Source organism: Porites lutea, chromosome 11, assembly GCF_958299795.1.
Source record: "Porites lutea chromosome 11, jaPorLute2.1, whole genome shotgun sequence".
In the NCBI taxonomy this organism is placed as follows: domain Eukaryota; kingdom Metazoa; phylum Cnidaria; class Anthozoa; order Scleractinia; family Poritidae; genus Porites; species Porites lutea.
Genome location: NC_133211.1, coordinates 12,934,453 through 12,961,541, shown reverse-complemented (window position 1 = coordinate 12,961,541; position 27,089 = coordinate 12,934,453). Strand labels below are relative to the sequence as shown.

The following is a 27,089-nucleotide window of genomic DNA, read 5'->3' as shown; positions in this document are numbered from 1 at the left end:
CCCTCCCTGGATCCCACTCTTAGGCAGCCTTTACACGGTTAAGTAATATTATATTACTTTACTTTGTATTCGCTTGACACCCTGCCTAGAAAAACAGCCGCCTCCAATGTAAGAGAGATGCCACTGCTTTGGCCCCAAAACCTTTAGTATGGAATTTCTGAGACCAATGTCCCTAATGTTAAGGAGTGATGAGAGGCGGCTGTATTTAAAGGATGGCTATAGTTTACCACAGCTTACCACGATTACCATGAAAAGTGGGACTGAGCCAAAAAAGAACTTTTGTTTGGCCCATTTGTAGATTGTGGATCTCAGTATTGAAAAAAAAAAAATAAATAATAACAAAAACACAAAACCTAACCAAAATACTGAAAGTTTCGCGAAACATCCCTCAGCGGCAATGAGCGAGGAGAAACATCTGCCATTTGCAGGCTACCTTAAGGACCTCAAAAGATTATACGGATTTAGAACTAGAGAGGAAGAGGCTTAATTTTACCCTAGCGCTCATGATTATTAACAGAAATCAATTTAAAAAAGCTCTCTTGTATAGAAAGTTAAATATCATGCATTTTTAAGGTGGCTTTTTGATTTTCAGCACATATAATACATTCTTTACATGCATAAATAAAGCTAAATATATCAAAATTTGATAACCATAATAAATTACATAAAATTTATATGTTTGTTATATATATAGCTAATCCATAAAAGGATCAAAATCCTTGACAGAGAAAAAATATCTTTCATTCAAGTTAAATTAAAAAAAAAAGTTTTGTCATCAAGTCAAGATACAAAGCATTATGGAAAATATATTTGTAATGATCTCATAATTTCTGCCATATAACATCCCATTAAGTGAACAATAAGTTAATATACTGCAATCAGCATGAATGTTTGTGAAGCAGTAGCAAAGAACTTGGAAGAGGAGCCTTTTACTTTTTGTAAGTTACTAGGTTTGGCGAAGGAGGCATCCTCAATAAGGAATTCATTCCCTTGGTCAAGGACAAGCACTAATGAATGCCAGTACTTTTTGCACCTCTCAAGTGTTCTATTTCTATTTTCTTTTTTAAGTGTTCCTTTTCTCAATAGATTAATAAATTCCCGGCTCCTTACATGTATCATCAGTGATCAACACACAAATCTGCCATTTACCTCACAAAATGCTTTAAGATTTTTGGACACTTCCAATGTTAATATACATGTACACGTTGGTTACATACCCAGGGTGTGATGGGTACTTCCATATGTGGGCTAGATGGGTATGTGTTGCCTGATAAGGTATGGTATTTGAGGGTCTCCATCCCTAAATAGGGTATCATTTTTGCCCTTGTTGGTGCTTTTATCCCAGTGTGAACATTAGAAAGAGTACCATTACTCTCCTCCACTCTCTTTTTCTTTCCCCCCAGCCTCCCCACAACACAAAGAAGCCTCTGTGGAGGAGAGAGACTGTACCGTTATCATATCAGCTAAAATTCAAGAGTGTAAACGCCAACATGAGAAACAAAATTAATCATCTCTTTGAACTGAACTTTACCTTAGAATATTAGGAAGCCGATTTAAGGAAGATTTTTGTGTTGCCATTAAATCCTAAGTATTTTTATGTCTTGAATTAGGTCTCATTTTCCCGGTTTGGGCCTTAAATAGGGTATCAGTTTTCGTTTGTTTTATCCTTAAAAAAGGGTCAGGGTTTAAGAACCTGGGTGATACACACTATTATAATTATGGGAGTACCCACCCCTGGGTTACAGAATTATTATCAGATGAAAAAGCAAGATTGCCCTCAATAAACTTCTTCTAATCAAACACCCTACATGGTAATAAAATGTATTATACTTTTTTTTACCTTTATGCCAACTTGTTCATTTTAACAGCTGGACTACAACAAAGTCCTCTTTCAACCTCCTCACATGAGGAAATTTTCCGCTTAACAGCTTTAGATTCTTCTTTTAATTTCTTGGCTTGCTCAGCCAGCATTTTTTGTCTTTCCACTGCGACAGCAATGCTCTTTTGAAGATTGTCAATCTCAGTGAACAGCCTTAATTTCTCCTCCTCTTTCTGTTGCAATTTCATTTGGGAACTTTGAATTTCTGCTTCTAAACGTCTTTTTTCTATCTCTGTTTGAGATAATTCAGAATCAAAGACTGCCATTTTCTTTCCATACTCACTTTTAATAAGCTCCACAATTTGAAACTTCATTGCTGGGTTAAATTCCCTTTCCTGTGTCAATAGAAAATCAAAAAAAGCACTGTCCCCTTTGGATGATGCCTTTATAATCCCTCCTTCTGCCTCTGCTTTTCCTGGATCGTTAGCGTTAGAAGTGCCACATTCATTTTCAGCGGCACTTTCAGTTGTACACTCTGCATAGGAAAGTCCATTTGACGCAGCAGCTGTAACTGTAGTTTCGTCAATCTCATGCCTCTGTGTCCAAGAGTATAAGGTTGATGGTGACGCACTACCATGAACCTCAACCTCCACATTGTTTGGAGATGATGAAGGAACATCACTTGGGGATAGGTTTAAGTCTACTTCCTGCTTAATGTCTTCTTGTAGTGGAGATATGGTTCCATTTGTTTCTGACCCACATGTTTGAAAATTAGGCAGGAAAACAGGGTAAGGACCTTCAATTGATAAGACTGGTAACACTACACCTTCATCACTATCAGTGTGGGACTGGTCACCATTTTGCAACATTGTGGGATGTATGCAATTAAGGGCAGTACATTCTGGTGATAACTGAATTCTTACAGCATCATGCGAGTGACTATCACATTCACCTGCGTTTGGCGAGGACATTTCTTTGGTGCCCTTAGCTGTGTTATGAAGAGAAAGAACAACAGATTCAAGTGATTTACATGTAAGTGTTGAGCCATGCTGCATTCCCTTGGTAAGGGTTCCTTTGACTTGCTCTGCTTTACTCCATACATCTTTGACTGCTTCCCTTTGATTACAGCCATTTCTTGACTCTGAGTAAGGTGTGCTTGAACTCTCCCCAGATACAGATACCTCAGAGTTTTGATGTAGGTCAGAGTTAAGTGGTGAAGTGACAACAGAGTCTAGAGCAAACACAAAATAGCACTATAGCTTAATATAATACCCCCCAAAACAGTGAAAAGTGTAAAATGATGGCCACCACAGAAGATGTTTGAGAGAAGAGAAATAATGAGAAGTGAAGGAAAACTAGTTTGAAGAAACATTTGCTCAGATTGTCAAGATTACCGCAGTGAATTTTTCGTTTTACTTGGGCCATTTGTTTAGCCCACACAGTGTATTTCCTTGCAGTGTACTGGGTCATTTCCTATCGGTGAGGCTCTCTTAGGAGGGGTATGTATGTCCCTAGTCTGAATTTCAAATACAGTCATTTCGTGTTTTGAGGAGTAGGCCATGTCCCTGATGGTATTTAACCCATCTTTACGTCATTTGTTGCCATTTCACCTAGACTTCTATTGCTGTTTTAAGGCCATGTCGTTTGTCGTGATTATACAAAAAAAAAATGGTTTGACCATCTCATATATCGATTGAGAAACTGTCAGGTTGCTATTTGACATGGTCTCTTTGCTTCTTTGGTATTATAGGTGATAAAAGCAAATTGGATAAGTCAGACAAGTTTCATACTGGATAAAACAGTTTAACTGTGCATGCATGCATATAATATTATTGTGGAGTTCTTTTTTGTACCCATGCTCCACAACAAAATAAAATATGGCTGCTGCTTTGATTTTGCACAGTTACATTGAGAAAATCATTGATTTAATGTTTAGTAAACTGTGGCTGAGCACTAGTCCTGTTTTTAGAAAAGTAAGAAAATGCACCCTGATTTGAGATGGATTTTGTTTTGGATTTAACCAAGTGCTTGACCAATTTTACTGGAGTGAATGGATCCATAATCCAGTAAGTGCTATGCGAAGTTCTTTTAAGAAATAAACTAATGTGTTTTTAAATAAAAATACTTAAGAAATAATTTCTTTGTCTATTCTTTTGTGTTTGCTCATTAATAACATTAATTTAAAATATGATCATGAGACTCCAAGTAGAATTCAAGTTTCCAAGATTTTAAAAGCTTATTTGCATTTGTTTTGAATGGCAACTTCAAGAAGTCGCGCGGTTGTTAGTTTGAAAGCAAGGCTAAGAGGCTTGGTTACATTTGAATTTGGAGCATGCTCAATATGAATTGTTGAGGTAGTCGGCAGACAATCTCGCCCCAGAGCCTCCATTACTTTTGTCCAGCGGATGGGGTGATCCCCGTCACCGTACAAAAGGATTGCGGCCTCTGGGAACGAGACTGGTCGGCAGAGGCTCCTTCCTCTTCCTATCTTATCTAGGAAGATCGAAGGATACTTTGTTTGCAGGGTACTGTTGAGGGTAAAGTTGCCGCTTGACAGTTCTTTGACAAGACATTCATAACAAAGCAAACTCAAACTTACCTGTTTTCTCTTCCATAATGCCAAAGTCGTTTGGATAGAACAACTTTCTCGCAACAGTTGTGTTTGTACTCGAGAGTATCTCAAACGCCGTTCGCGAGTGCTTGTTTTTGATGTTCGGAAATTCGGTATCGCCAAAATTTGTCAATATGTACTGGATGGACTCCCAGCCAGGAAGGGATGAGCTCTTTGCTAAGATGTGTAAGATGGTGTTTCCTTCATCGTTCTGAGCTGCGATGGCTTCCATAAGTTTATCATGAGGGAGCAAAGAATTGCGTTTAAGATCAAGAATACGTTCGAGCATAATTTCTAGACAACGCTGAAAATATTTCGCTCTTTTAAAGCGATCGCAGCGCGCTCCATCCACACGTGACTGCTTGGTTGTACACACAACGCTTTCCGCTGCAGTATGCAAAGGAGTTCTACTGTTCATATTTTCTTTCATCGAGAAAATGTTTGGCTCTCGAACACATAATGTACTTACAATAGTTTCAAAGACATCTAGTCTCTTGTCAATGGCCATAAAACCACCGCATTGCTTTAAGTTACCAACACGGTAGAAGTGGTCGACAAGCGCGTGTAAACAATTTTTGCCATCTTTTGTCACGACAGAAACATCAAACTCAAGTTTGAGTAGAGTTTCTAGAACTCGGTGCTTTCCAAATGCACAAGTTAAATACAGCAAAGGCTGCCTCAGCTCGGGAAGATCATCAGGAATTGCGCTGTTACGATCCCAGCCGTTCTGTTCGCACAACTGAATACACTGCCTGAGAAGAACATGAGACTTTGAAGAAAACCGAGAATTTTCTTTCCTGTTTTTCTCGATACACAAGGCCTTGATTAAGTTATGATGGTCAATGGTACAATCTTTAGCACAAAACGGAGTGTGACATTTTGATTCGTCGTTCATAACACTCATCAAAAGGTTAAGGTTTGAAGGCAATTCTGATGTCATAGTATGAACCTGCAGCAGCGATATTGTTGAACCGTTTTGTCGATGGAAAGGATTGACAGATCGACTCATATACATGGCGCTTACATGAAGTAAGAACCGACCTGAGGCGCCCGAAGGCGCCCCAAGCTTGAGCCTGCGGTCTTTACGGGTAATGGAGAGCAAAAGGACGAGCATTCATCATGTATGTGGTCATGAAGTGTTCGTTCTCAAAAACAGTTTACTGAAAATTTCAACAGTGGTGAAATTTGTTGTCTGTGTCCATGTAAAATGAAATCAGAAAAGTGGATCGAGAATGCTTTGATATAGCCTGCGTAGCAGGCGCTTGCAAGACATAGGTGCAAGAAAGAACGGGAAGGGACGCGTATCTCCCTCGAAAAGACAAAACATTCTATTCTTATATTGTTTGTAAGTGCCACAAAATATATGTACAAGAGGCACAGACTCGGAGAGACCTGGGGGGTACTCCCTTACATAAGAGGTATCTGCCGCCCCAAAGGGTATGGTTTTTGCCAAGAGCTTAGGCTCCTATTTTTGCGCCGTTTTGGTCTAAAAACGGGAATAGCAGGGGCGGATCCAGGATTTTTTTGAGGAGGGGGTGCACTCGTCTCTTGCTCTACTTCAACACCAATAAACCACATAGTTTTTTGTTTTGCAGAATACCAGTTGTATTAGAAAACCGCAGGTAATCTCAGGGGGGAGGGGGGGTGCGCACCCCCTGCACCCTCCCCCTAGATCCGCCCCTGAATAGACTGTGCCCATTTTGGTCTGGAATCGGGTATGGTTTTCGAGGGAATAAAGGGAGTGTATCAGCGTATTTATCGTTTCAATTTCAAATGTGTCAGAAAGGAAGAGAAATACGCGAATTCGAAAATGGAATTTAAGATATCTTTTTTTCTTTCTGTCAATCTAAAAGCAATGATGACATAATTACTTAAATGCCAGGTCTGAAGGAAAACTGGGGCTGCACACCCCTCCTAAGAATTCCCAGAAGTACCCCAGGGGAGAGTGGGGTCTTGGGGGTTCGTTGGGGGGAAAACGCTTTTTTTTGTTTTCACGTGTCGCCGAAGCCACGCAAACTAAGCTTCCGAAGCAGTCATTTCCGGGAGGAGAAGCGCGGGAGAGACCACAATGGGAGAAAAGGAGCAGAATAATTGAAGGTTGGCTGAAAGACTAAAAGGAGTACGAAGTCAAAAGAAACCACGCATTTTTACCCATGGCAACTTTTCTCTAAAAACAACCAAACTATAGATTTTCCTCTGGGATGTCAAAACACCTCAGCTTTTCTCCAATCACTATTAGGCTGTCATCAGGCTGCGGTTTTCTCGTATAAACCTTTGATCGACCACGCCTGCCCTTGAAGCGGCGGGAACGTTCCTTGGATCGACTCCGTTCTTGTACCCGGCCGCATATTTAAGCTTACATAGTCGTTGTAGTTTTGACTGTATTTTTTGGCATGGCTTGTAATAATATTCCTGTTATGACTACTGAAAGATCAACTGTTGAAATTGACCAAGAGACGAGCCGCGAACAAGCTGGTAAGTCCTCACCCGCATTGTGCTATTCTCCTTCAGTCCTTGTATGATCTTGTATTCTGAAATGTGCTTTTAATAATCCAAAGGAAACCCAATGTTAACCTGAGTTGGAGGCGGCCTATAAAGCATAACCACTGAGTGGCTGTGAAGAAGGCTAAAAAACGTTAGACGCATTTATTTAGGAAATGTAAGGGATACAAAAGAACCTCTCCACAATTCAGCGACGATTGTACCCTATTCTCGTTGATCGGGTTCATTTGAAATCGCCAGCTAGAGTTCGCATACCCATACGATCCGCGTTTTTTTTAAAGATATGTCATAGGCCAAATGGTACAAAAACAAAGATAAACCCTCTTTAAACAATACAAACTGTATCGGCTTCCAAGCGAGCATTCGCCACCGCTTAATCTCCGTGGATGTCACGCAACGCTAACTCCCTAAAGGTAAAGGATGTCACGCAACACGCCTCTCTTTTTTGCGGCTCAAAAACGGTTCCGAAAGAGAGTACTCCCCCATTCTAGACTCCACAGGTGTTCCCTCTGATTACGAGTGTGTGGATAGTGTATCATGAGATTGTGATATCGACTGATCATTTACGTACCAGTCCATGGACCAGTCAGGTCCAAAATTGCCTACCCCCCCCCCAATCCACCCCCGGCCGGGTTATCGCCAAACAGTGGAGAATTTGACCCAAAATGTTGAAAGGTGCTCTCTCTCATCCCATACATACATGCAAATAAAACACATATTTCCTTGGCCTTGATAAATTCAGGACCTGTTTATATGAAGTGAGCCGTATAAAATTTATTATATAGGTGGTTTTCACGTTACGTCATTGCCGCCATGCTGGTGGACGGTAAACAAAAGATTGCTCATTAGCTTGTTTTGTTTGTCCACCAGCATTTGTTCATTTCACCATTGTTATTTGTGTCTCCCGAGATTGCATGAAAACCACCTATAGATTTAGCCAGGGCTAAAAGCGAAGCTCTGATTAATAATACTTATAAACAAAAGAAATTAAATCATGTAATGCTAAATGGGGACGGCAATGAAAATGGCATCAAAATCAATAGATCTAATTAGCAGAAAAACAAATTTGCAAGTGCAGCACGCTTTTTGTCTTTCTTTGCCGTAGTTTTGCACAACTACAATGTTGTTTTGTAGGACTAAATTGTCAAACTTCCTAGTTACAGATTATTTTTATGGAGGAATTATCGTATGTGCTTACCCAATATTTTGTCTCCTGTGTTCATGTTCGCTTTTATTTTTCACTGCCCCTCATAATTTTTCACCTTGCTCCTTGCTGACTGCTAGCATTTCTCATTGTCTCACAGCCGCTTTGAATTTTCATGTTTTTCTTCCTAGAAAATTCGTCTCTTTTGTTTTCAATCACTCATTCTGGCTCTTTCTTTGTTATCCACATGAATGGAAACGTCAAAAACAACATCGAAAAAGATACAACTTTGTTGTTGTTTTTTCTTTCTTAAAGTCCGGGAGGCCATGCGATTGCTATCCAAATAAAACCTTGAGTTGCATATCAGTTGCCATACCTTTTGATTGAATTATTTTACATTGGTATGCCTGTGGTGCAGACAGACTCTTGGGAGGTCAGTCAGTCACGTGATTACCAAATTTTCTCACCTCTGGTGCTCCAATGTGTGCGCTTCGCGCGCAAGAGCTCCGCTATAATATGCAAAGTAGTTGAATGGTTTTACATGGTACTGAAGTATTTTTTTCTGCATTAATTTTTGTTCAGAGGGACAGAACAGAAAACATAGATTTTATTACCCGTGGGAAGAGAGCGATCTGGTACTGGTGGTGGAGCAGGAGAAGTTTCATGTCCATCGCTTAATACTTTGTATGAATTCCCCAGTATTCAAAGCCATGTTTACTGGTCAATTTAACGAAGCAACATCTAGTGAAATTCCTTTGCCTGGGAAAAAGGCAAATGAAATTCTGGACTTTCTGCAGCACATTTACTATCAGCACATCCAAGAACCAGTAGAAATTACGAGTAAGTTTCTTTTCAGCAGGAGTATTTTAAAATTATTACTTTAATTTTGACTTTTGTAACAACTCTAGTGTAAGGTTTGGCTGAGGTGGAAGTCCTCATAACTATTAACCTGGGAGTTAAGGACTTGTTTAAAAGGACATTAAAAAGTCGGCTTTGTAAGTAAATAATTTTTGGCTTTTAATTTTATTTTACGTAGTTTTTCTGATTGCTTTAATGGAATTGACACTGAAAAGTCAGCTTTTTTCTAGTAAATATTTTTAGGCCTTGAATTTTATTGTTAATAGTTTTATTGATTGTTTTATCAAAGCACCCAGGCTTGTCCTACCCAGTTCCCATATTTTGAGATGGGTTCTTTCGTTTATTTAAGGGGCCTTTTGCAATTGGTAGGTTTATTGCATTTCATAGTACATGCATTATTTACTAATTAGCTGTCACCCATTTAACCCTTGCCTACCAGAGCAAAATACACCCAGCAACCGGCTACCTTTCTCAAAGACCAGAGTTCGTTTTTTCAAGGCAACTCAAACAACTGGACTTTTAGTGATAATATTTCATTTGTCTGAGGAAGCATATTATAAGTCCTGGGTCTTGGAGTGACCTCACACAGGACGTATATATACGTCCTTGGTAGGCAAGTTGTTAAAGTTGGTTTGTCTTTTTCAGTGCACAATGTGGAGTACCTTCTCAAGTTAAGTGATGAGTACCAAGTTCAGCTTATCTTCAAACCATGTGTCAAGTTCCTTACTGATGTGCAAAAAACAAAAGAAAATGTGATGAAGTTATTGCTGTTGGCAGACCGTTATCACCTAGACAATATCCGCCAGGGATGTTGTGATAACCTCCTCAAAAATATGAAACTGAAGACAATGCTGGAAGCTGTAGATTTTCGAGATCTTGAAAAAGATACCCTTCAGTATGTCTTGTCAGAAAGAATCATACGGCTAGAAGTCTTCCTTGATTCCCTGTACCCTCAGTTCCTGGGATTAGTCGAGTGTTTGCTGTCAGCTTTTAGTGAACCGGGGAAGCACTATGATCAAGTAGATTGGTGCACGCGTCATTTTGATGATATTACTGGTAACTTTCTAAAGAAATTCAAAATCGATGATGCAAAGATAAGAGGGTGCCCTGGTTGTAGGAAAATGCTTTGTTCATTAGTTCAAGCCACCTCCAGTGAGGTAAGACCTACCCGATCAGGCCGATCTCGAGTGTACTGCTATGGTTCAGGAATTGACAGTCATCACTTTGATGAAAACTTGCTGGCCATCATAAATGATTTTGTCAAGCTGAAGCATGCAAGTTTAATAACCACTGACAAAGAACATCAATGAGTAGCCTTTGCTTGGCCTTGAATGGAGGTTATTTCAACACAACATGTTGTTATGGTTGTTTTTGTCACCATAACATTATAACCAGTGAATAGGTAAATAACTCGTTATTTCAAAGATGATCTTTTGAGTACTTAAGTATTATTATTGGCAGACGTTTTGAAATGTATCAGAGCTGTTTAGAATTTCATTTTATATGGATAACTTAAGAAACAACATTTTAGGTTCCTTTGAATTTGTATTAAATAAAGTTTGTGTTTGGTCTAAACAAGAACATCAAACAAACCTTGGTTCATACTAACAGATGAATAACACTTTACTTTGATTTTTAAGTGTTATGCTGTTGGATATCAATTTTGAAATATATTATCACAACATTTTATTATAGAAGTGATAACAGGAGAGGGGTACTCCCATATAATTTTTTCAAATATAATTATGAGCAACATGGGTATTTTCCGCTCAATATGGTATGCTTTTTTCCTTTCTGATTCTGGAACAGGGTATAAAAACCACTCTTTTACTTTATCTCTGGAAGAGGGGTATATTTTACTTCATAATTTTCAGTCTGTTGTAGGGTCGATTTTTCCCCCATAATCCTAGCCTGCGTAGCTGGCAGTATTGTGTACTAGTAGAGTGAGATTTCAAACACCTCATCCCCATTCCTTTTTTGGATCACCGCTCCGCTGTCAAAACTTTAATCATGCACCAACACAATACCACCAGCTACACAGGCTATATCCATAATCCCTGATTATTCCAATTCAACCCTAAATGCAAAACTATGTTCCCCTCGTTTTATCATTGAGCTGGCGCACAGGATCAGGATTCCTATTTTTTGAGGAGCTCTCCAGCAGAGCACCATGTGTACCTTATGTGTACTAAAAGAAGAGGTAATGTAAAAATATATATTTTATACTAAGGTCATGGAGGGCAATAACAAACAAACAAAAAAACTTCAATACAGTGGTAAGGCCTTTAATACTCACAAGGTTTTTTGTTGCTATAAATGTCTCAGTCTTTCAAACTTCACATTTATTGATGAACAAAATTAATATTAAGACAGACATTTCTTTTGTTACCCAACAAGTTCATTTATGTTTCAAGGACTGTGCTTCAGTCATAAAAATAAAAAATGAATTAGACTGACTTATAAGGTAAAGTAGTTAAAAAAAATCATTGAGTTGCCACTAAAAGCTAATCAACAACATTACTGAGACCCAGTTCCAGAACAGCCAATTAGCACTAACCCAGGATTAGAGTCAATTTCTAGTAACAACTACATTAATAATTTTATGTTCTGGCAGATTGGTTGGAAAAATCACTTTGTTATCATAGTTGGATCTTAGAGTCAAGACTCAACACTATTAATAAAGGTCAAGTGAGATTTTACTGTACAAGAGAGCTTTGTGAAAATTTATCTTAACCCTGGGTTCAACCATCTCAGTTTCATAAAAGCAGGTCCTGCAGTAAAAAAAAAACTACACTGTAATAAACTAGATAGTTAGGAAAGATAAATTGCTGCTCAGAACTAATTTCCAGGTAAGAGCATAGTTAAGGTGTCTCAAACACCCATTCATAGCAGTATGTAAAAGAGGGTCTCTAATAACACGGACATGATTATTAATAGATGTAATATACTTTCATTAAACTCTATAATTAACCTTGATCAATAATTTATTTATTTATCATATGGCTACAATAGTATGCACACTCTGACTGGCTGCTGAGCAGGCAAGGTTTTCTTGTAATGGCCGGGTATTATGAAAATTTTTCTTGACTCAGCTTTTTGCGTTGTGAGTAAAAGCTACGAGCGCAGGGAGGAGACAAAAAAAAATACTGGCATACCGACCCTTCTTTAGCACAAGCGATGAAGAGACACAGCAACAGCAAGATTTTTTATTGTACAGTGAAACCCTGCCTTACGGCAACTTTGGTAATACAGTCACCTCATTATTACAACCACTTTTTTAGGCCGCCTAGCAAAACAGCTATACATCTTCTTGTAAAAAACCGTCCTTAATACGGTCAAAGTTTTTGGGCCTGTTGGTGACTGTATTAACAGGGTTCTACTGTATTATTTTTTTAAGAATAGCTCCTAAAAGGCCGCCATATAATAAATAACTTGATAACCTCATCTGTTTGGTCATTGCAGCAAAATCTCAGACCTTGGCCTTGGTGTATTGACCTCACAAGGCCTCAGTCTGAGATTTCCCTGTAATGACCTCACTTGTGGCTAATAAATGGTATGTGACATACCTTTACATTATCATTATTTTGAGTATGGTATATAGTTTTAACTAAAAGTGTTTTGCTTGGTTTAAAAACAAAACAATGTAGCCTCTTCATTATATAAAATGAGAAATGGACATCATAATACATTAACCATAAAAATTTACAGTATTTTCTCAAAACCTTTGTTATAAGCTCTTTACAACTTAAGAAAGCTTTTGAAAATTCAAGGAATCCAGTTTTTGAGCAGGTCACAAATTTTGAAGTAAGTGTAAACTATGCCTGTTACATAAAGCCTCACATAAACTTTGGAGAGATGTGCACTTGAGCATTGAGGGAGGTTGAAAATGTTACTAGGCCCATGAATAAGTGTTTTGAAAAATAAACTGATTTTTGACTGTGTTCTTGTTCATCAAGTTGAAAGTGAATTTTCTGTAACTAAGAATTGAAAGTGGGCCCTCTTTCATCAACTATTTACATATACGTCGCAAGAGAGGCCAACATCAATTTTGTCCTCAGAATATTCATACATAGAAAAAGAGAAAAGGTTATCAGAATCAACAAAATGATCACTTAAGGAAATTGCTTTGATCTTTTATCAAATTCTCTCTCAACGTATTATTTAAGGGAATGCGAGGAGGCATCAATCTGGATCTAACTTATAACTAAGATGATTCTGCCCAGAACACGTATGCAAAATAATGTAATAAAAAGCACTTTATGATTGGCCAAGAAAATCCAGTCACCATCAGCCAATCAGAAAGTTGGAAAGTAGCAGGTTACTAAGAATCAGGGATGGTGCTCCATGATTGGTGGGTTGGGATGCACATTACTATGTGTTTAAAGCTTTTGGGGGTTTGGAAAGTGGGCAGTACTGACTTAAGGGCAGAACAAACAAAGTGACAAGTTGCAGCAACAAATTGCTTTGGGGTACCGGAGAACTTTTGTGAAAACCTGTCTTGGCAACAGAATTTTTTCTTCTCATCAAGTAGCACAAAATTAAATCAGACTGAATTTGTGCGACTTGTTGTGGTGAAAAAAATTCTCCAGCACACACTGAGCAATTTGTTGCTGCGACTTATCGCCCAGCCTGTACACACAGAGTGATTTGTCGCTGCCATGTGCTACAGTGACATGTCACCTAGTGTGTTCCGACCTTTAAGTTATACCCTGGCCGTTATGAACCCCAGATCAGGGAACTAACTCATAATGCATAAGCCATCTTTAAGTTCTATTCCTTAAGCATAAGCTTTGATATTATTATCAAAGATGGGGATACAATGCTCCTCCAAGTATCTAGCTGTCATAACTGACTGTTCATCAGTGGGACACCAAACAACTTGTTTCAGCTTCATTGGTTTTGGCACAAGGAATCTCCATACAAACAGTCCTTAAAAATATGATAAAACAACCCAGTTTCTAACATCTGTATAAAAATGCACCTTTTTCAGAGGGTACTTTCTTGATCAGAGCTTTTGCTTTGTTTGGCTGCTGGTTCGGGATCAACACCTTGTAGAACAGCCAGGTTTTTCTGCATTTCATCCTCTTCTTTTGTGAACTGCTCCAAACTATTTTCCAAAGCTTGAACAGCCTGGTTCTCATGCCATATTTCTTTCTGCAATTCTTGGAGCTCTCTCTCCATCTTTCGCATGACCTCCCTCTTCTTTGACATTATTTCTGTTAACTCCCTGGTCTTCTTTTTGTGTTTGAGGATGTCTTCTTCAACCTCATTCCTTCCTTTTACGGCCAATTCTAACCTCTCAGAGTAATCCTCTTTTAACGCGTCAATGATCTTGCGTTTAGTGTTTGGTCGCAGCGTTGCCTGTGATGGATTTGCTAACACTGGAGAAAGCATGGCATCAAGAGGGCTAACAGATCCAAGTTCCTCCTTTTGTAAAGGTGTGGCTGAAAGGGGTGTAGAATAGGACCATGGAGCACTATCCATCGCAGAATCTATTGTGGATGTAGTTGGTGAAGGCTGTATTATTCTTGCATCTGAAGACCGCCTCGGTGACTCTGGCTTTGAAGGCTGGGCATCTATAACAAAATCCTCAGTCAAAATATGTGACAAGGTATAGCACTGTAGAATAAATCTATGACAAGTTTTTTGGGTAATCAGTTATTGATTGCTTGGGTTAATCCAATTTATTATTTTGGTGGTCAATTACAAAATTTGAGTTAAAATCCAGGAAACAGGAATACAATTTAGCTTGAGAAAACAGCTGACATGTTGTGACGCCATCACTGGTTTCCCCACAAAATGACATTTGAGAAACAACTGTAGAAATTCTGTACTAATAACACATCATTACCCAGATGGTTAGTGTTTCTTATTCGTTGAAGCAAATTTTCAGCCAATCAGAAGCAATACCCAGATCTGCGTACATGCGTTATCAGTATGAAATATCTGCACTTGTTTCCCAGACATCATTTCGTTGGAAAACCAGTAGTGGCGTCACGACATGTCAGCTGTTTTCTCTGGCTAAAATGCAAAAGCAACTGAGAAGCACTGTACCTTCTTTTCTCTTTGAAGTTGGAGTGGTTTCCAGAGCAGAGTGGACAGTTTCACTTGTGTAAGCAACATTTGCAATTTCCCTTTGCTTGACTGAACGTCGTTGAGAACGAACGCAATCTGGCCAACAGGACTCAGGAATACATTCCTTTGCACAGTCAATTAAAATGCCCAGTGGAAATTTGGACAGTACCTTGGAGATACAAGCTGCTGCAATGTGATGCTCTTTGCACAAAACTTGTAGAAATGTTTCTCCACAGTTGTTCTTTACCATCAGAACTTTCTTTGCAATAGTTAGGTCTACTTTGTGATTTACTATACTGGACTCATGAAGTTTTTGAATCATGACTCCAATACAACCCATGTGAAAATCAGCTCGGTGTTGTTGTTTGTTTGCTTTCATAGCATTGCAGACTCCTGAAGAGTTGTTCAATGATTTGCCCATCTGAGAATTGCTCCCACCACATTCCTGAGTAGAATCAGGAATTTCTGATGCTGTAATGACCTGTTGCATAGTGTCATGAACAGATGTGTCAATCACAAACTTGGCTGCCACTAGGAAGGGTGTGTCACCATTTCGGTCTTGTTGTGACAGGACCTCGACAGCATTAAGCCCATTTGTGAGAGAATTCAACACCTTCGAAAATACCTTCTCTCCATAGGTAGTGTTCATGAAGGTTGTACCCTTGTAGACCTTCATACCTTCATAGTTATGTCTCAAAACTGAATGCAAGGGAAAATCACCAGTTTTTTGTGAAAGCACATTCAAATCAAAACCAAAATATGACAAGGTTTCTATGGCACAATACTTGAAAAAAATGCCAGCAAGGTGAACAAGGGGTAATTGCAATTTCTCTAATCCATCTAAAACATCAGCGTTCTTGTTGAAACCCTCAATAAGGTTCTTCCTTATGCAGTGGGCAAAATTGGATCTGGTGTACTGGGATTGATGAAATCTATTTTTTCTGTAGTTGGTTCTGTTTGAGTGACCGCACAGTGTTAGGACAAGATGATGGTGTTCAATGATGCACTTTGAACTGCACATGGGAGTGTGCCATTTATCTGAAAGGAAAGAGATCATCTGCCATTAAGTGTGAATTTGCATTGCATTTTTTTGACATAAAAAAACCCTGTTAAACACCATTATATAAAATGGTTAAGATAATGGGGTCAAGAAGGCCCCGATTACTAGAATTTATGTTGGTTGCTGAAGAGTGAAGAGAACATTTTCATACATTTAAGATTTGAATTGCACTTTCTTGTTGATCAGAGAGTCTTGAATCCAACAACACTGGAGTTTTACTTCTGAAGATCTGTGAACGTTTTGAAGTTACCAATTTTGATCACCTGAGTTAGTCTGTATCATGTTACTTTGCGACATTAATTTGCATTGCATGGCCCACAAGATTTTGGGAAAACTAATTAATTTTTGTTCAACTTGAGTGGTACACACTACCCCAGTGTTGGTGACTTAGTGCATATTAAATTATTTACATCCACTTCAGTAGAGGTAAACAGGTAAAGGTAAAGCAACCATATTTTACATCAATAACTCATGACAGAAATAATAACTGATACACTTGAGGTCGACAGGGTGCTCATTTTACACCCACCCCCCGCCCCAAGATGGACTAAGATGAGGCAAGTTTTTTCGAATTGTTTCCGTTCCCATACGAGCCCTATAAATCACCTCATTACACAAAATTGCCACATGCAAGGCTGTGCTCTAACGGCGCCCGGTTGCCTGAGGAGACTAACATTTAGCTTTGGGCAACTGAAAAAAAGTTCCCAGTCGCCCGGCCGGGCACTCTTGCTTCTGATGCAGTGTTCAGTTAATCGGGCAGAAAAATTTAACATACTAGTGTTGGCTTGTTGAGTCAGAGTTTACTAAACCCTACAGAAAATGTCTTTACGAATGTTGTACGAAAGAAACGGGCGCGCATCGATGTTCAAAGGTCGTTTTGCATGATTTCACAAGTAACATAATCCATCACTTTGAACGTGACAAGCGGCACGGATTTCGATTTGTACCATCTCTAAAGTAGTTTTAAAATTTTTTGTTTCAGATGGAATGGTTCATTAAGTACAGTTTTTAGGAGAAACTGTCAATACTTTTCTGACAGACGTAGAGCGCGGCTTGCAACGCAGAGCAATTTATTTTTGTATAAAACGACAATAAAAGTTGCTGTATTGACCAGTATGCAAATGTAATGTTTTTACGGTTTTTGGCTGCTGTGTCTGCTTGGCTAAACATAACTTATGATTGTTTTCTTCCCTTTACATAAAATAACGAAATATAAAAAGAAAAGATATGATCGTTCTGATCGTTTTTATTGTTTTTTAGAAACAGGGCAGTTCCACGTTGTCTTGGCATTTTATGTATCGAAAACTAAATTCGCATACATGCATATATAGGCTGAATTTAGCAGCTAAAAAATAAAAAATAAAAACACGGAAAGAAGAGCTGGTTTACGCTTCCACCGTACCCACGAAAAGCTCAATTATCCTAAAAGATTCACTGATAATATAGAAAAGAAAATTAAAGAGGACTCATTTTTTATTAAAACAATAGGTTTGGGGCTGCGGCGGTTTCCCTGTTTCACGGAATTTTTCAAGGGAACTTGAGTTTGATCTGCCAAGTATAAAACTCCATTACATTATATTTCATGCCGCATTGATTCACCTTTTGAAAATTTATTTTCAAGTATAGTATTACTGATAAAAAGCACAGTTTTCCTATGTTTGACCCAAAGATCTTAATGAAGTTTACGTAAACCTGCTGAAATTTTTTACTTTTCCGTCTTTAAAACCTAAACAAATCAGCGACATTGCTCACGTCTCTGGTTTTAAATCTGAATGGCACAAAAACTTTGATGGGTGTCATAAGACAACATGCGGGTTTTTGTCGAACCGAAAAGCTAAAATTACCGAGTTTGGTGATCACCAGGCCAGTAAGATTCATGTGCGTACAAGATACTTCCTCATCAGATGTACTTGGGCGACCAACTTGAGAGGCCTGGGCACCCCAGCTGGAATGCTTGGGAGCCCAAAGGGCTCCCCAAAATTTTTATTCGGGCAACCAACTTTGGGGTCTGGGCGCCTTAACTAAAATGCTTTGGAGCCCGAAGGGCTCCCTGAAATTTTCCTTAGAGCACCGCCTTACAGATGTATTAATTTTTAACATGCCTGTGGTTCTACACTTATAAAACATGACAGGGTCAGATTTTGGTAACATACTGTCAGTAGTATACTGTTTCTCAAAACTTGCAAAGCAAATTAAGTTTTAGATTTGATTCTGTCGGATGTTGCATTTCAAGCACCTTTGACTATTCAGGGCTGCAAAAATAATATTTTTCTCTTGAAAGGACATATGTCCTATTAAGACACAATGTTGGGGACAAAACAAAATTTTGGTCAGACATTAAAAAAAAAAGGCTGAACTTTATATCACATAACACAAAAGACATATAGTAGAACCTCGATACCTTAAACTCAGATAACTCGAACTTCCCCCTAACTCAAAATAAATGTCCTTTCCCTTGATCAAAATTTGACTGAAATTTGCCTCGAGGACTTGAATTCCCTGCTAACTCGAACTGTTTTTTGTTTCCCTTCAGAGTTTGAGTTACTGGGCTCTACTGTACTATGCTAATGTACAACAAAACTTTATTACCCAAGTCAATGTTGTTTTGGGACATTGAGATCATCCAAAGACAGAGTAACATTTACTCAAGGTAGATTTTTATTCTTCCTTACCATAAAATGATTCACCACGTGGTTCCAGAAAATATCCATACCCCCCCCGCCCCCACAGAAGACTCTTTGATTTGCACCCCCCCCCCCCCAACAGCCTCTCCCCAAGAATTTCTAGAATTTTTAAATGGGGACTCCTTACCACCCTCGAAAATTCAAAGTGGTTTTTGTGAATACTAACTCAGTTACAAAAATATGGTAGAATTTTATTACAATAGTGTAAACTTTTGTTAAGCTCATTATTCAGCTAAATGTTACGCTTCTTTACCATCAAGTTTGCAAATTATGTCTGTGTTGTTTTTATGTAAGCTTATAAGCTTAAACATTTGAGTTGCAAAGCTTGAAATGTTAATTGTTCTACCTTTTTTTGCTTACTCTGAAGCGAATGTTATGAAGAAAACTTAAGGTTTACTCACTTAATTAAACAACTTTGCAAACAATGGCAAAAAACCCCAGAAACTTACAAGGTTCCTTTTTTGGCTGTTTATTTGTTAATACATTTTGTCCGTTTCTTCAGGCTGATTCTTACTTAAGGATCCAATTTAAACTTAACTAACACATGCCGCAACGTGCTAGGTTACATGAACACTGTCACGATTGCAGAAGTAATTTTATACTAGCCAAGTAGCCGGGCCTTCTGAAGGTTGAGTAAGAAACTGGAACGAAAGTACTCTCGTCTCATCACATTTTTTATGAGTTACTACCCCCTAAAAACACTGATAAAACACGAAACCTTTAAAAAATATGTTTCCTGCATGTGAAGGTAGCGAAAAGTGATACTCAGTGAACAGAAGGGTAGGTCAGACGAAAACGAGGCGAAGCTGAATGTCTGGGGACAAGACTCCAGTTAACTCTGCCATTTTAAATCGTTTCGATTTTGTTCCAAAGATTGTAGAGCTAGCTAACTATAAGAAAACCATAAACATTAGAGCTAATGATGTTAACCTCATCTCAATGGCCCGGAATACTGACTTTTGTTTCAAAACAACGTACATAAGTATGTTTTTGTGCTTCAGATCGATCATACATTGCTTTCATTGAATGTTTTGTAATTGGTTCATTACCCTTTGGAAAAGTAGTTTCCCCATGGACCCCCCCCCCCCTCGGAATTTCTAATGAATTTCCGTGGGGCAGGGGGTATGGATATTTTCTGGAACCACACAATTTAAATATAGGGAGGAATCAGTTTGGCTAGAACCCAGGACAGAGAAACTAACCTATGGTATAAGATGTGCTTGTGTCTGCATTTAGTTGAAGTGATTCTTCAATGGTTGAGTTTTCTATCCTATTCCTATCCATTGATTGTAGCAGAAAGTGATCTCTGGAGGTATCATCAATACTCCCTCTTAAATTCTGTGAAGTACTGTCTACAGACTGTGTATTTTGCAATGATCCTGATCCTGTAGAGTGGGTGGGGACAGGAGTCTGGTGTGCATTGACTATTTCCACGGGAGTTACTCTAAAAGACTGGGGAACCAATGGGAGCATTTGCTGACCAACACCTCTTCCAGTTGCTTGCACTGATAAACGGTTGGGACCTATGGTTGTAACAGTAGAGGCAGGATGAAAGATGGACCTCTTCTGTCCCTGTGGGAAGCCAACAACCTGGTTGTTGACAGAATAAAAGCATTGGGCATCAGGCTGCAAATCAAGGGGCTCGTCCTTGATGAAGATCACTGGTATGTGCTGTGCAGGAGGTGCAACAGCGGAGATTTGCTGGGAAGGGTTACCTGTCAAGATGGAGGAGTCCATGAGTTTGCATTGAGCTTAACCCTTTGAAGCCAAGAATATCAAATAACAAAATTCCAGAAAAAAAAAATTAATTCCAAACTTCATTTTGCAAAATGTTCTCTAGGAGTGATCAATTGGAGATAGTTTGTGATGAGAATAAGGTTTAACTATGACATAATATTCATAGCTTTGTAGCTCAAAATATGACTTAAAGTTCAACAAATCCCCAGGGAAAGGAAGGTGAGGGTTGGGTGGGGAACACTGTGGATTCCAAGTGATTGGAATTGAGACCTTTAAAAACTCTTGAAAAAAAAAACCTAAACAGCGATAACAAAATTAATAAATAGATAACAAAAAATAATAATCTTTTTTTTTTTTTAAAAAAGAAATGAAACTTGTGCTAAAGGTACTAGTTAAAATAATATTATGTGACTAAATGTAATTTAGGCGAAGTTAACCTCGAAGCAATGCTGGTCAGCAGTTCAACATCTCGTCTAACATCTCGCCTCACTTTGCCGAATTTGTGGGGATAAAATTAAAGATCATAAGCGCAACTCCAAGGTAGATACTAACTGCCTTGTTTCTGAAATTCACCAAATCTGAAAAGATTTATTTACTGTTGGATTCTCCAAACGTTCATCCACAGTTTAAAAAAAATCAAAGAAAGAAGGCAAATTTCAACTGTCAAAGATGTATTTCGCTACTCATTGAACACTGATAATCTGGGTTGGATTTTAACCTTGCAGGTACCACAGCAAGCAAAGAAAGCACCAGATGCATGAAGTCCATGTGTGCTGGCAACACGAAACAAGAAAAATTATTAAATTTGAACTACTTTTTAACTCTTGTTATAATGACTTGGTCTTTGATTCTCATCCTGTAGAAGTTAATAGGTGGTACCATTCCTGTTTTGTATGATTTCAAGAAATTTTCATGCATTCTCTACAGCTATTTTTAGTCGGGATCGGTTTTATTCTATCAAAAATCTTGCAAGCCATGCCACTGAAGCCACGACCTCTGCGATCAGTCTGGAACATTCAAACACCCCAATGATTCCTAGCAATGAATAATACTCTTATTCTCTTAGATCAAATGGTTCCTTTGAAATAATGTGAAACCTAGACGACTACTGTCAGCATCTCTTAAAAGGAAGATGAAATAACAATGCTCTTTCTGCCTCCCTCCGCCATTGTGAAAAATTTTTGAGCACCTGGTTGATGTTTTGGTAAACAAAATTGCGCCTTCTCATTGGTTGAACAGTGTCGCATGACCAGTTTGCCCCGTCCCTAAATTTAGGGATATTCCGGACTGAAGATCAGTTTTAAAGTGTCATATACACTTTCAATCTGCACTAGCCCCTCCCTCACACTCAAACAACACATGTGATAGATATATTCTGTGTATGTATCTGTCTACAACATACCTGTCAATGCAGGTTGTCCTGAAAACTGAATGCTTTGGACCTGAGCTTGTGGTCGTGTAGGTGACATAGGGTTGTGTACCACACCAGTAACGGGAGGAGACTCAACTGGAATCACTTGAGGTGGAACAGGCTGATATTGCAGTATATTGGTGTTCCTGACCTCCATAGTTGAAGGCAGACTTGATGGTGATGAGACAAGATCTTGCACAGGACAACCACCTTCTGAAAGGTGACAACATAATAATATTAATAGATGGATACATTGCACACTTCTTTTCCTGCCAGGTTCTTCACTCAGACACGAGACAGTAGGGAGATTTATACATTGTTTGATAAATTTGTAAGAACAAAAGCAACACATTCCCCTCATTTAAACAATTGGGAAAGTGTCTCAAACAGTGGACTGAATGACTAATGATCAGTACAATGAAAGGCAAATGATGTGCAATAAAAGTTCATGTATTTTATTGTTATTTTTGTTGTTAAAAGAGAAACGTAATGAGCAAAAAAAAAACTTTAATAGTCCATGTGCGATATATTAAATTCTAACATGACTCTGAGGCTTTCTGGTCATTTTTCTTTACTTGGTTTGGTTTTCTTTGTGTTCAAGTCTTTTCTGGGAATTGCAAGACAATAAAGCCATGAAAAATTTGCAATTTTGCCCTGAAAGCCTCGGAGTCATGTTAGAATTTTAATATATCAAACATGGCTGGGCTATTCCAGCTTACCTTTGGGTAAGCAGCTCTCATATTTTGCTTGCCCAGGGCTATTGCTTGCTAGACTTTGGTAACAATTTAATTTCAAGATATCTTGCCTAGAGCCCTGCCCATTGGGCAACTTCTCACGGACAATCAGATTTACAAAGTGCTGTAATGTAAAAGACCAGTAAAGAAGATGCTCTGAACAGGAAGGATACTAAATCTTGAATTGCTGGCTTGAAAGCCATAACTCTCATTACATGTCAAGAAGAATAAATAATATTTTTCCCACATTTACTCATAACAACTCAACAGAGAGCTTCCTTTTGTTCTACAAAACTACATGTATTAGTAAAAGGAGGAAAATAAAGTGCCAGATCTTGTTTTAGAACAATATAACCTTACTGCTCAATACAAAGAATAACATTCCTCTAAGGATAGGTGCAATACACTTTACTCAAACCATGGTTGAAATATGAGCTCTCCCACTATCCAGATGCAAGTACAACCTCATCTCATTGTTGAGTAAGCTCTTATTTTACAGTTTGTCCTTGCTGAGTTTTGGGATGTAAAAACTATTCTGGCCAGAGGTTATGGAAGTTCCCACACCTGTCAGGGGAAGTGGTGGGTGTACATGTACTGTACACTTAAAAAAAAAGCTTAATTAACTGGCTGTGATCATTTGCACACTTCACATTGAAGTCAACACTTGCGAAAGCAACAAACCTTCTGTCTCAAAAGACTGTATTTGACAGCTGCGGCTTTGTGATTTAGATTGTTCAAAACAAAATGGCAGCAGCTCCCTGGCTTGGAGACTGAAAACCTGAAGCATCACTTTGTCAGGACATGCATCTAGAAGATCCAAGAATGTTCTAGAGTTGTTATTTTTGTCATAGACAAATTTTCCAATCACCTCCTTGGAAACTTTTTCTCTCACTATGAGATCAGCAATTGTCTCTAAGAAAAGCTTAATGGCTTCGAAATAGCAGCGTTTCTGTGTGACCAAAGTCTTCCGATGGCTTCCATTTAAGCCACGGCTTCCGCTGACAAGAGCTGATGTTGTACAGAAGCAATCAGCCAATACGTGCAGCACTGTATCTCCATTAGCATCAGCCATGAATAACATGTCATTGTTGTTATCAGTAAATAAGTCAAGGATGCCCTGAAACTTGGCAATTATCTTGTGGGAACTTGTGAATTTGCCATCTGAGTAGGCAACCGGAAAATACCGAGCAGCAACATGGAGAGGTGTCTCTTTACTTTGATGAGACACAGAATAACTGAACTTCATTTCCTCAATGACTTTGGCAGCAGCAATGCAGTTTCCACTCAGGCAGATTAAGTGCAACAATGGGTACTGCAAGCAACTCAGTGGATCTGGAACAATCATGTCACGTTCCCACCCTGCATTTAAACAAGCTTGAATGCACAGCTTAAAGGTCACTGGCACACAGTGGTCACTGTATGCACGGAACATGACTGAGGAACTGAAGACAGCACTTGTTAACAAATGATGGCGCAGATCACAGCCAGTTGGACAAAGAGGTGTATGGGTATTTACAAGGGTGCCAACGGCATCCATGGTTTCACAGCAATCAGCAGAGCACAAACCTGGGAACAACTCTGTGTGTATTGCGCATCTGTTGACAGAGCTATTAGCAATGGCTGTTTCAACACCAACTACACTCTTTCCCGCTGAATTACTTGATGTAACATTTGGGCCACTGGTATGAAGAACCTCTAAAAGATTCAATTGCTTGCCTGCCGTGTTCTGATAACTTTTGCTGACAACTTTATAAGCTCTTTTCTTCACTAAAACAGAGAGAGAAACATAAACAAGATGAAAACATAGCAGACTGTCCATGATACCATCATAACAACCTCTTTTTATGGGGAGAAAACAGTCTTGTACAGACTGAGCTTGACCTCCAGTGTAAACAGACTTTGACAAGTAAACAAACTCCAGAATCCATTCAGCTTCAAGAGAGTCCAGAAAAGGGTGCTTCAATAGCTTGACTAACAGTGTTCTTTAATCTCATAGTCTGGACCAAACTAACGTTAAACCATAAAATCACAAAGTCCTGCTCATAATTATTCATATTGCAATCCTGAATCTTGCTTTCCTTTAATCTGAAATCCAGAACCCTAGCCAAGTAAATGCCAGATTCTGAAAGAGCCTATTAGGAACCCGCTCTATCACCAACCACAACCCCAACACACAACAACAATTTCTACTCCTTTTTAGTTATGCAATCAACATTGCTCTTATCGATCTAGTTCTATCTTATCACTTTTATTTATTAAATTTTAATCTGTGGTTATTGTTTTAATTTGTAAACTCTTAGCAATGTTGTAGCTGTTCGGTTCTCTGAGACCCACATTTACAGAAGCACCATTAATCTATCAATCCTTTAAATCAATAATTCACTCGATACAACTGCTGGTAGATACTTTGGTCAGCAATTGCCTATAATATTGCGTGTACATGTAGGTCAGTCATGTTTGTTCCTGTTGTGGATGTAAGTTCAGTACCAGGGGCAGACAGAGGATTTTGCGATAGATGGGGGCCTAGAGATACAGTGGCAATATGGGCATGATAGCGCCCATCAGGACTGCAACCAGCGCCCTTTTCTAGGGAGTTTCGGGCGCATGCTCCTCTGGGAAAATGTTTGTGATTGAAGTTTTCTGAGGTGCAATCTAGTGCTTTCTGGATGTTTAAATTTAGCAAATGCCTGGATTCCATATTGAACATGTAATGCTGAAATATTTAATAAACCACAAAAAAGGGGGAGGGGGGGCAGGGCCCACCCCTAAATCTGCCCTTGAATACTGGCCTCTAGACTTACATGTATGTGTCATAGTACAAGGGAGAAATGTCCTTTACCACCAGGAAACTACATGATGCTTACAGCCAAAATTCACTGTACCATGCTGCATGTTTTGCCTACGATTGCTATGAGATGGGGCGTTTTCTTTCACACCCCACTCAACTTGTTTGCCTTCAACAAGCTTTCAGCAACTTCAGCATAGTTTCATGATCCATTCGAAAAAGAAATGTTAATACTGTAAATCTAGGAATTAGGAGCAGTACACCTACCTTCCTCATCAATGAGCAAGTCTTTTTCATGGCCAGGGTAAACTTGATTAACAATATCAATCGCTGAAAGCCCACTTGAATTTTTGATTTTCAGCAGGTCATTGTTACCTAAGGACTTGACCAAGAATCTAAGCACCAGAAACCCATGCCTAAATGCCTGAGCCAGGTAATGCAAAGCAGTATTACCCTCAGAGTTTTTTATGCTTAGAGCGTGTTTTACATCTCTTCTGTTTAGCCTTGTTTTCTCCTCGGCCAGCATAAGTTTCAGGGTCACATCAAGACTGTTTGAAAAAAATGACAAACATACATCCTCCTTTTCCAGTTCCCCGTCGACAAAGCCTGAGGAAGCTTGCAGTAGTTGCTTGGCTAAAATGTGAAAAGGGGTTTCACGGTTCACTTCATCCTTGGCCCAGAAAAGGCTTACTTCTTTCTCGATCAAGAGGGAAACAACTCTCTCAAAATTAGCCACTTTGGCAGTGATGCTCATGTTTTCAAGGCGAGATCCAGATGGAGACAATGCCGTGTAAAGGTGGCGAGCAACAAGATGCAAAGCCGTTTCGCCTGAAATAGACGTTTGAAGTTTTGCATCGTAACCTTCTTCATTCAATAGCCATTCCACAACCTCGTGCTTTCCAAACATACTCGCTAAGTGCAGAAGAGGAAGCTTTAAAAGTTGAAATGGTTCAGGAACTTCCTTATCTTTGGACCATCCTTCAGAAACAAGCTTTTGGACATGTTTTTTGAAGTCCTCCTTGTTGTTTCCACGCGTGGCCCGAACAGGGCCGGGAAAAGAGTCATTCGAGCCAGACGAGTTAAATCTGGGGGCGACAGCTTGAAGCGAAGTAACAACATCGTGGTGTTTGAAATTACAATCTTTCGAGCACAACGGTGTATGGCTCATTTTTTAATTTAACAACGGAAAAATTTTGATGTAACAATATAGTTCAATCTTCCATGCCACTGTCCATTTCAACGATCTCCAGTTTCGCAATTCCCCGACACGGGTGCCAGCTTGTCTGTTCCAAAAATCGAAATGATTTTCACCACACCTCAACTAAATAATCCGCAAACGACTGAGAAAAAAACGCGTCAAACTCACGAGGGATTTTGAAATAAAGAAAAGATCTTCAGTTGATTCCACGGAGAACGAAACCCACTTTACCCGCAAGGTACTACGGGAATGTACACCGCCCGCGCGCGGGAAACGACTCATAGACAAGAAATAAGAATCGAACGGGATTTCTGGGGGGATTTCTCTCGTCAAAACTTACCATCTTTACGCACTGCGGTGAGAAAAAAATGAAATTAGATGACTAATAACTGCGTCCTCGATTTTATTCCTGAACTTTGAGTTTTAGACACGAAGTGGAGACCATAAATATCAGATACTCGAGCGGTGACG

General features: G+C 39.0%; 1 protein-coding gene across 1 annotated transcript; it reads right to left on the bottom strand.

Moving 5' to 3' along the window:
* Positions 1–565: 565 nt before the first annotated feature.
* On the bottom strand, positions 566–27,089 carry LOC140953230 (uncharacterized). The gene is made up of 8 exons (XM_073402729.1): positions 25,688–27,089; positions 23,317–24,402; positions 21,893–22,114; positions 19,956–20,468; positions 14,989–16,047; positions 13,926–14,510; positions 4,419–5,510; positions 566–3,050 (listed from the first exon to the last, which is right to left on the bottom strand). Exons 1-8 carry the CDS (start codon positions 26,586–26,588, stop codon positions 1,843–1,845), a joined length of 6,666 nt encoding a protein of 2,221 aa, XP_073258830.1. The 5' UTR covers positions 26,589–27,089; the 3' UTR covers positions 566–1,842.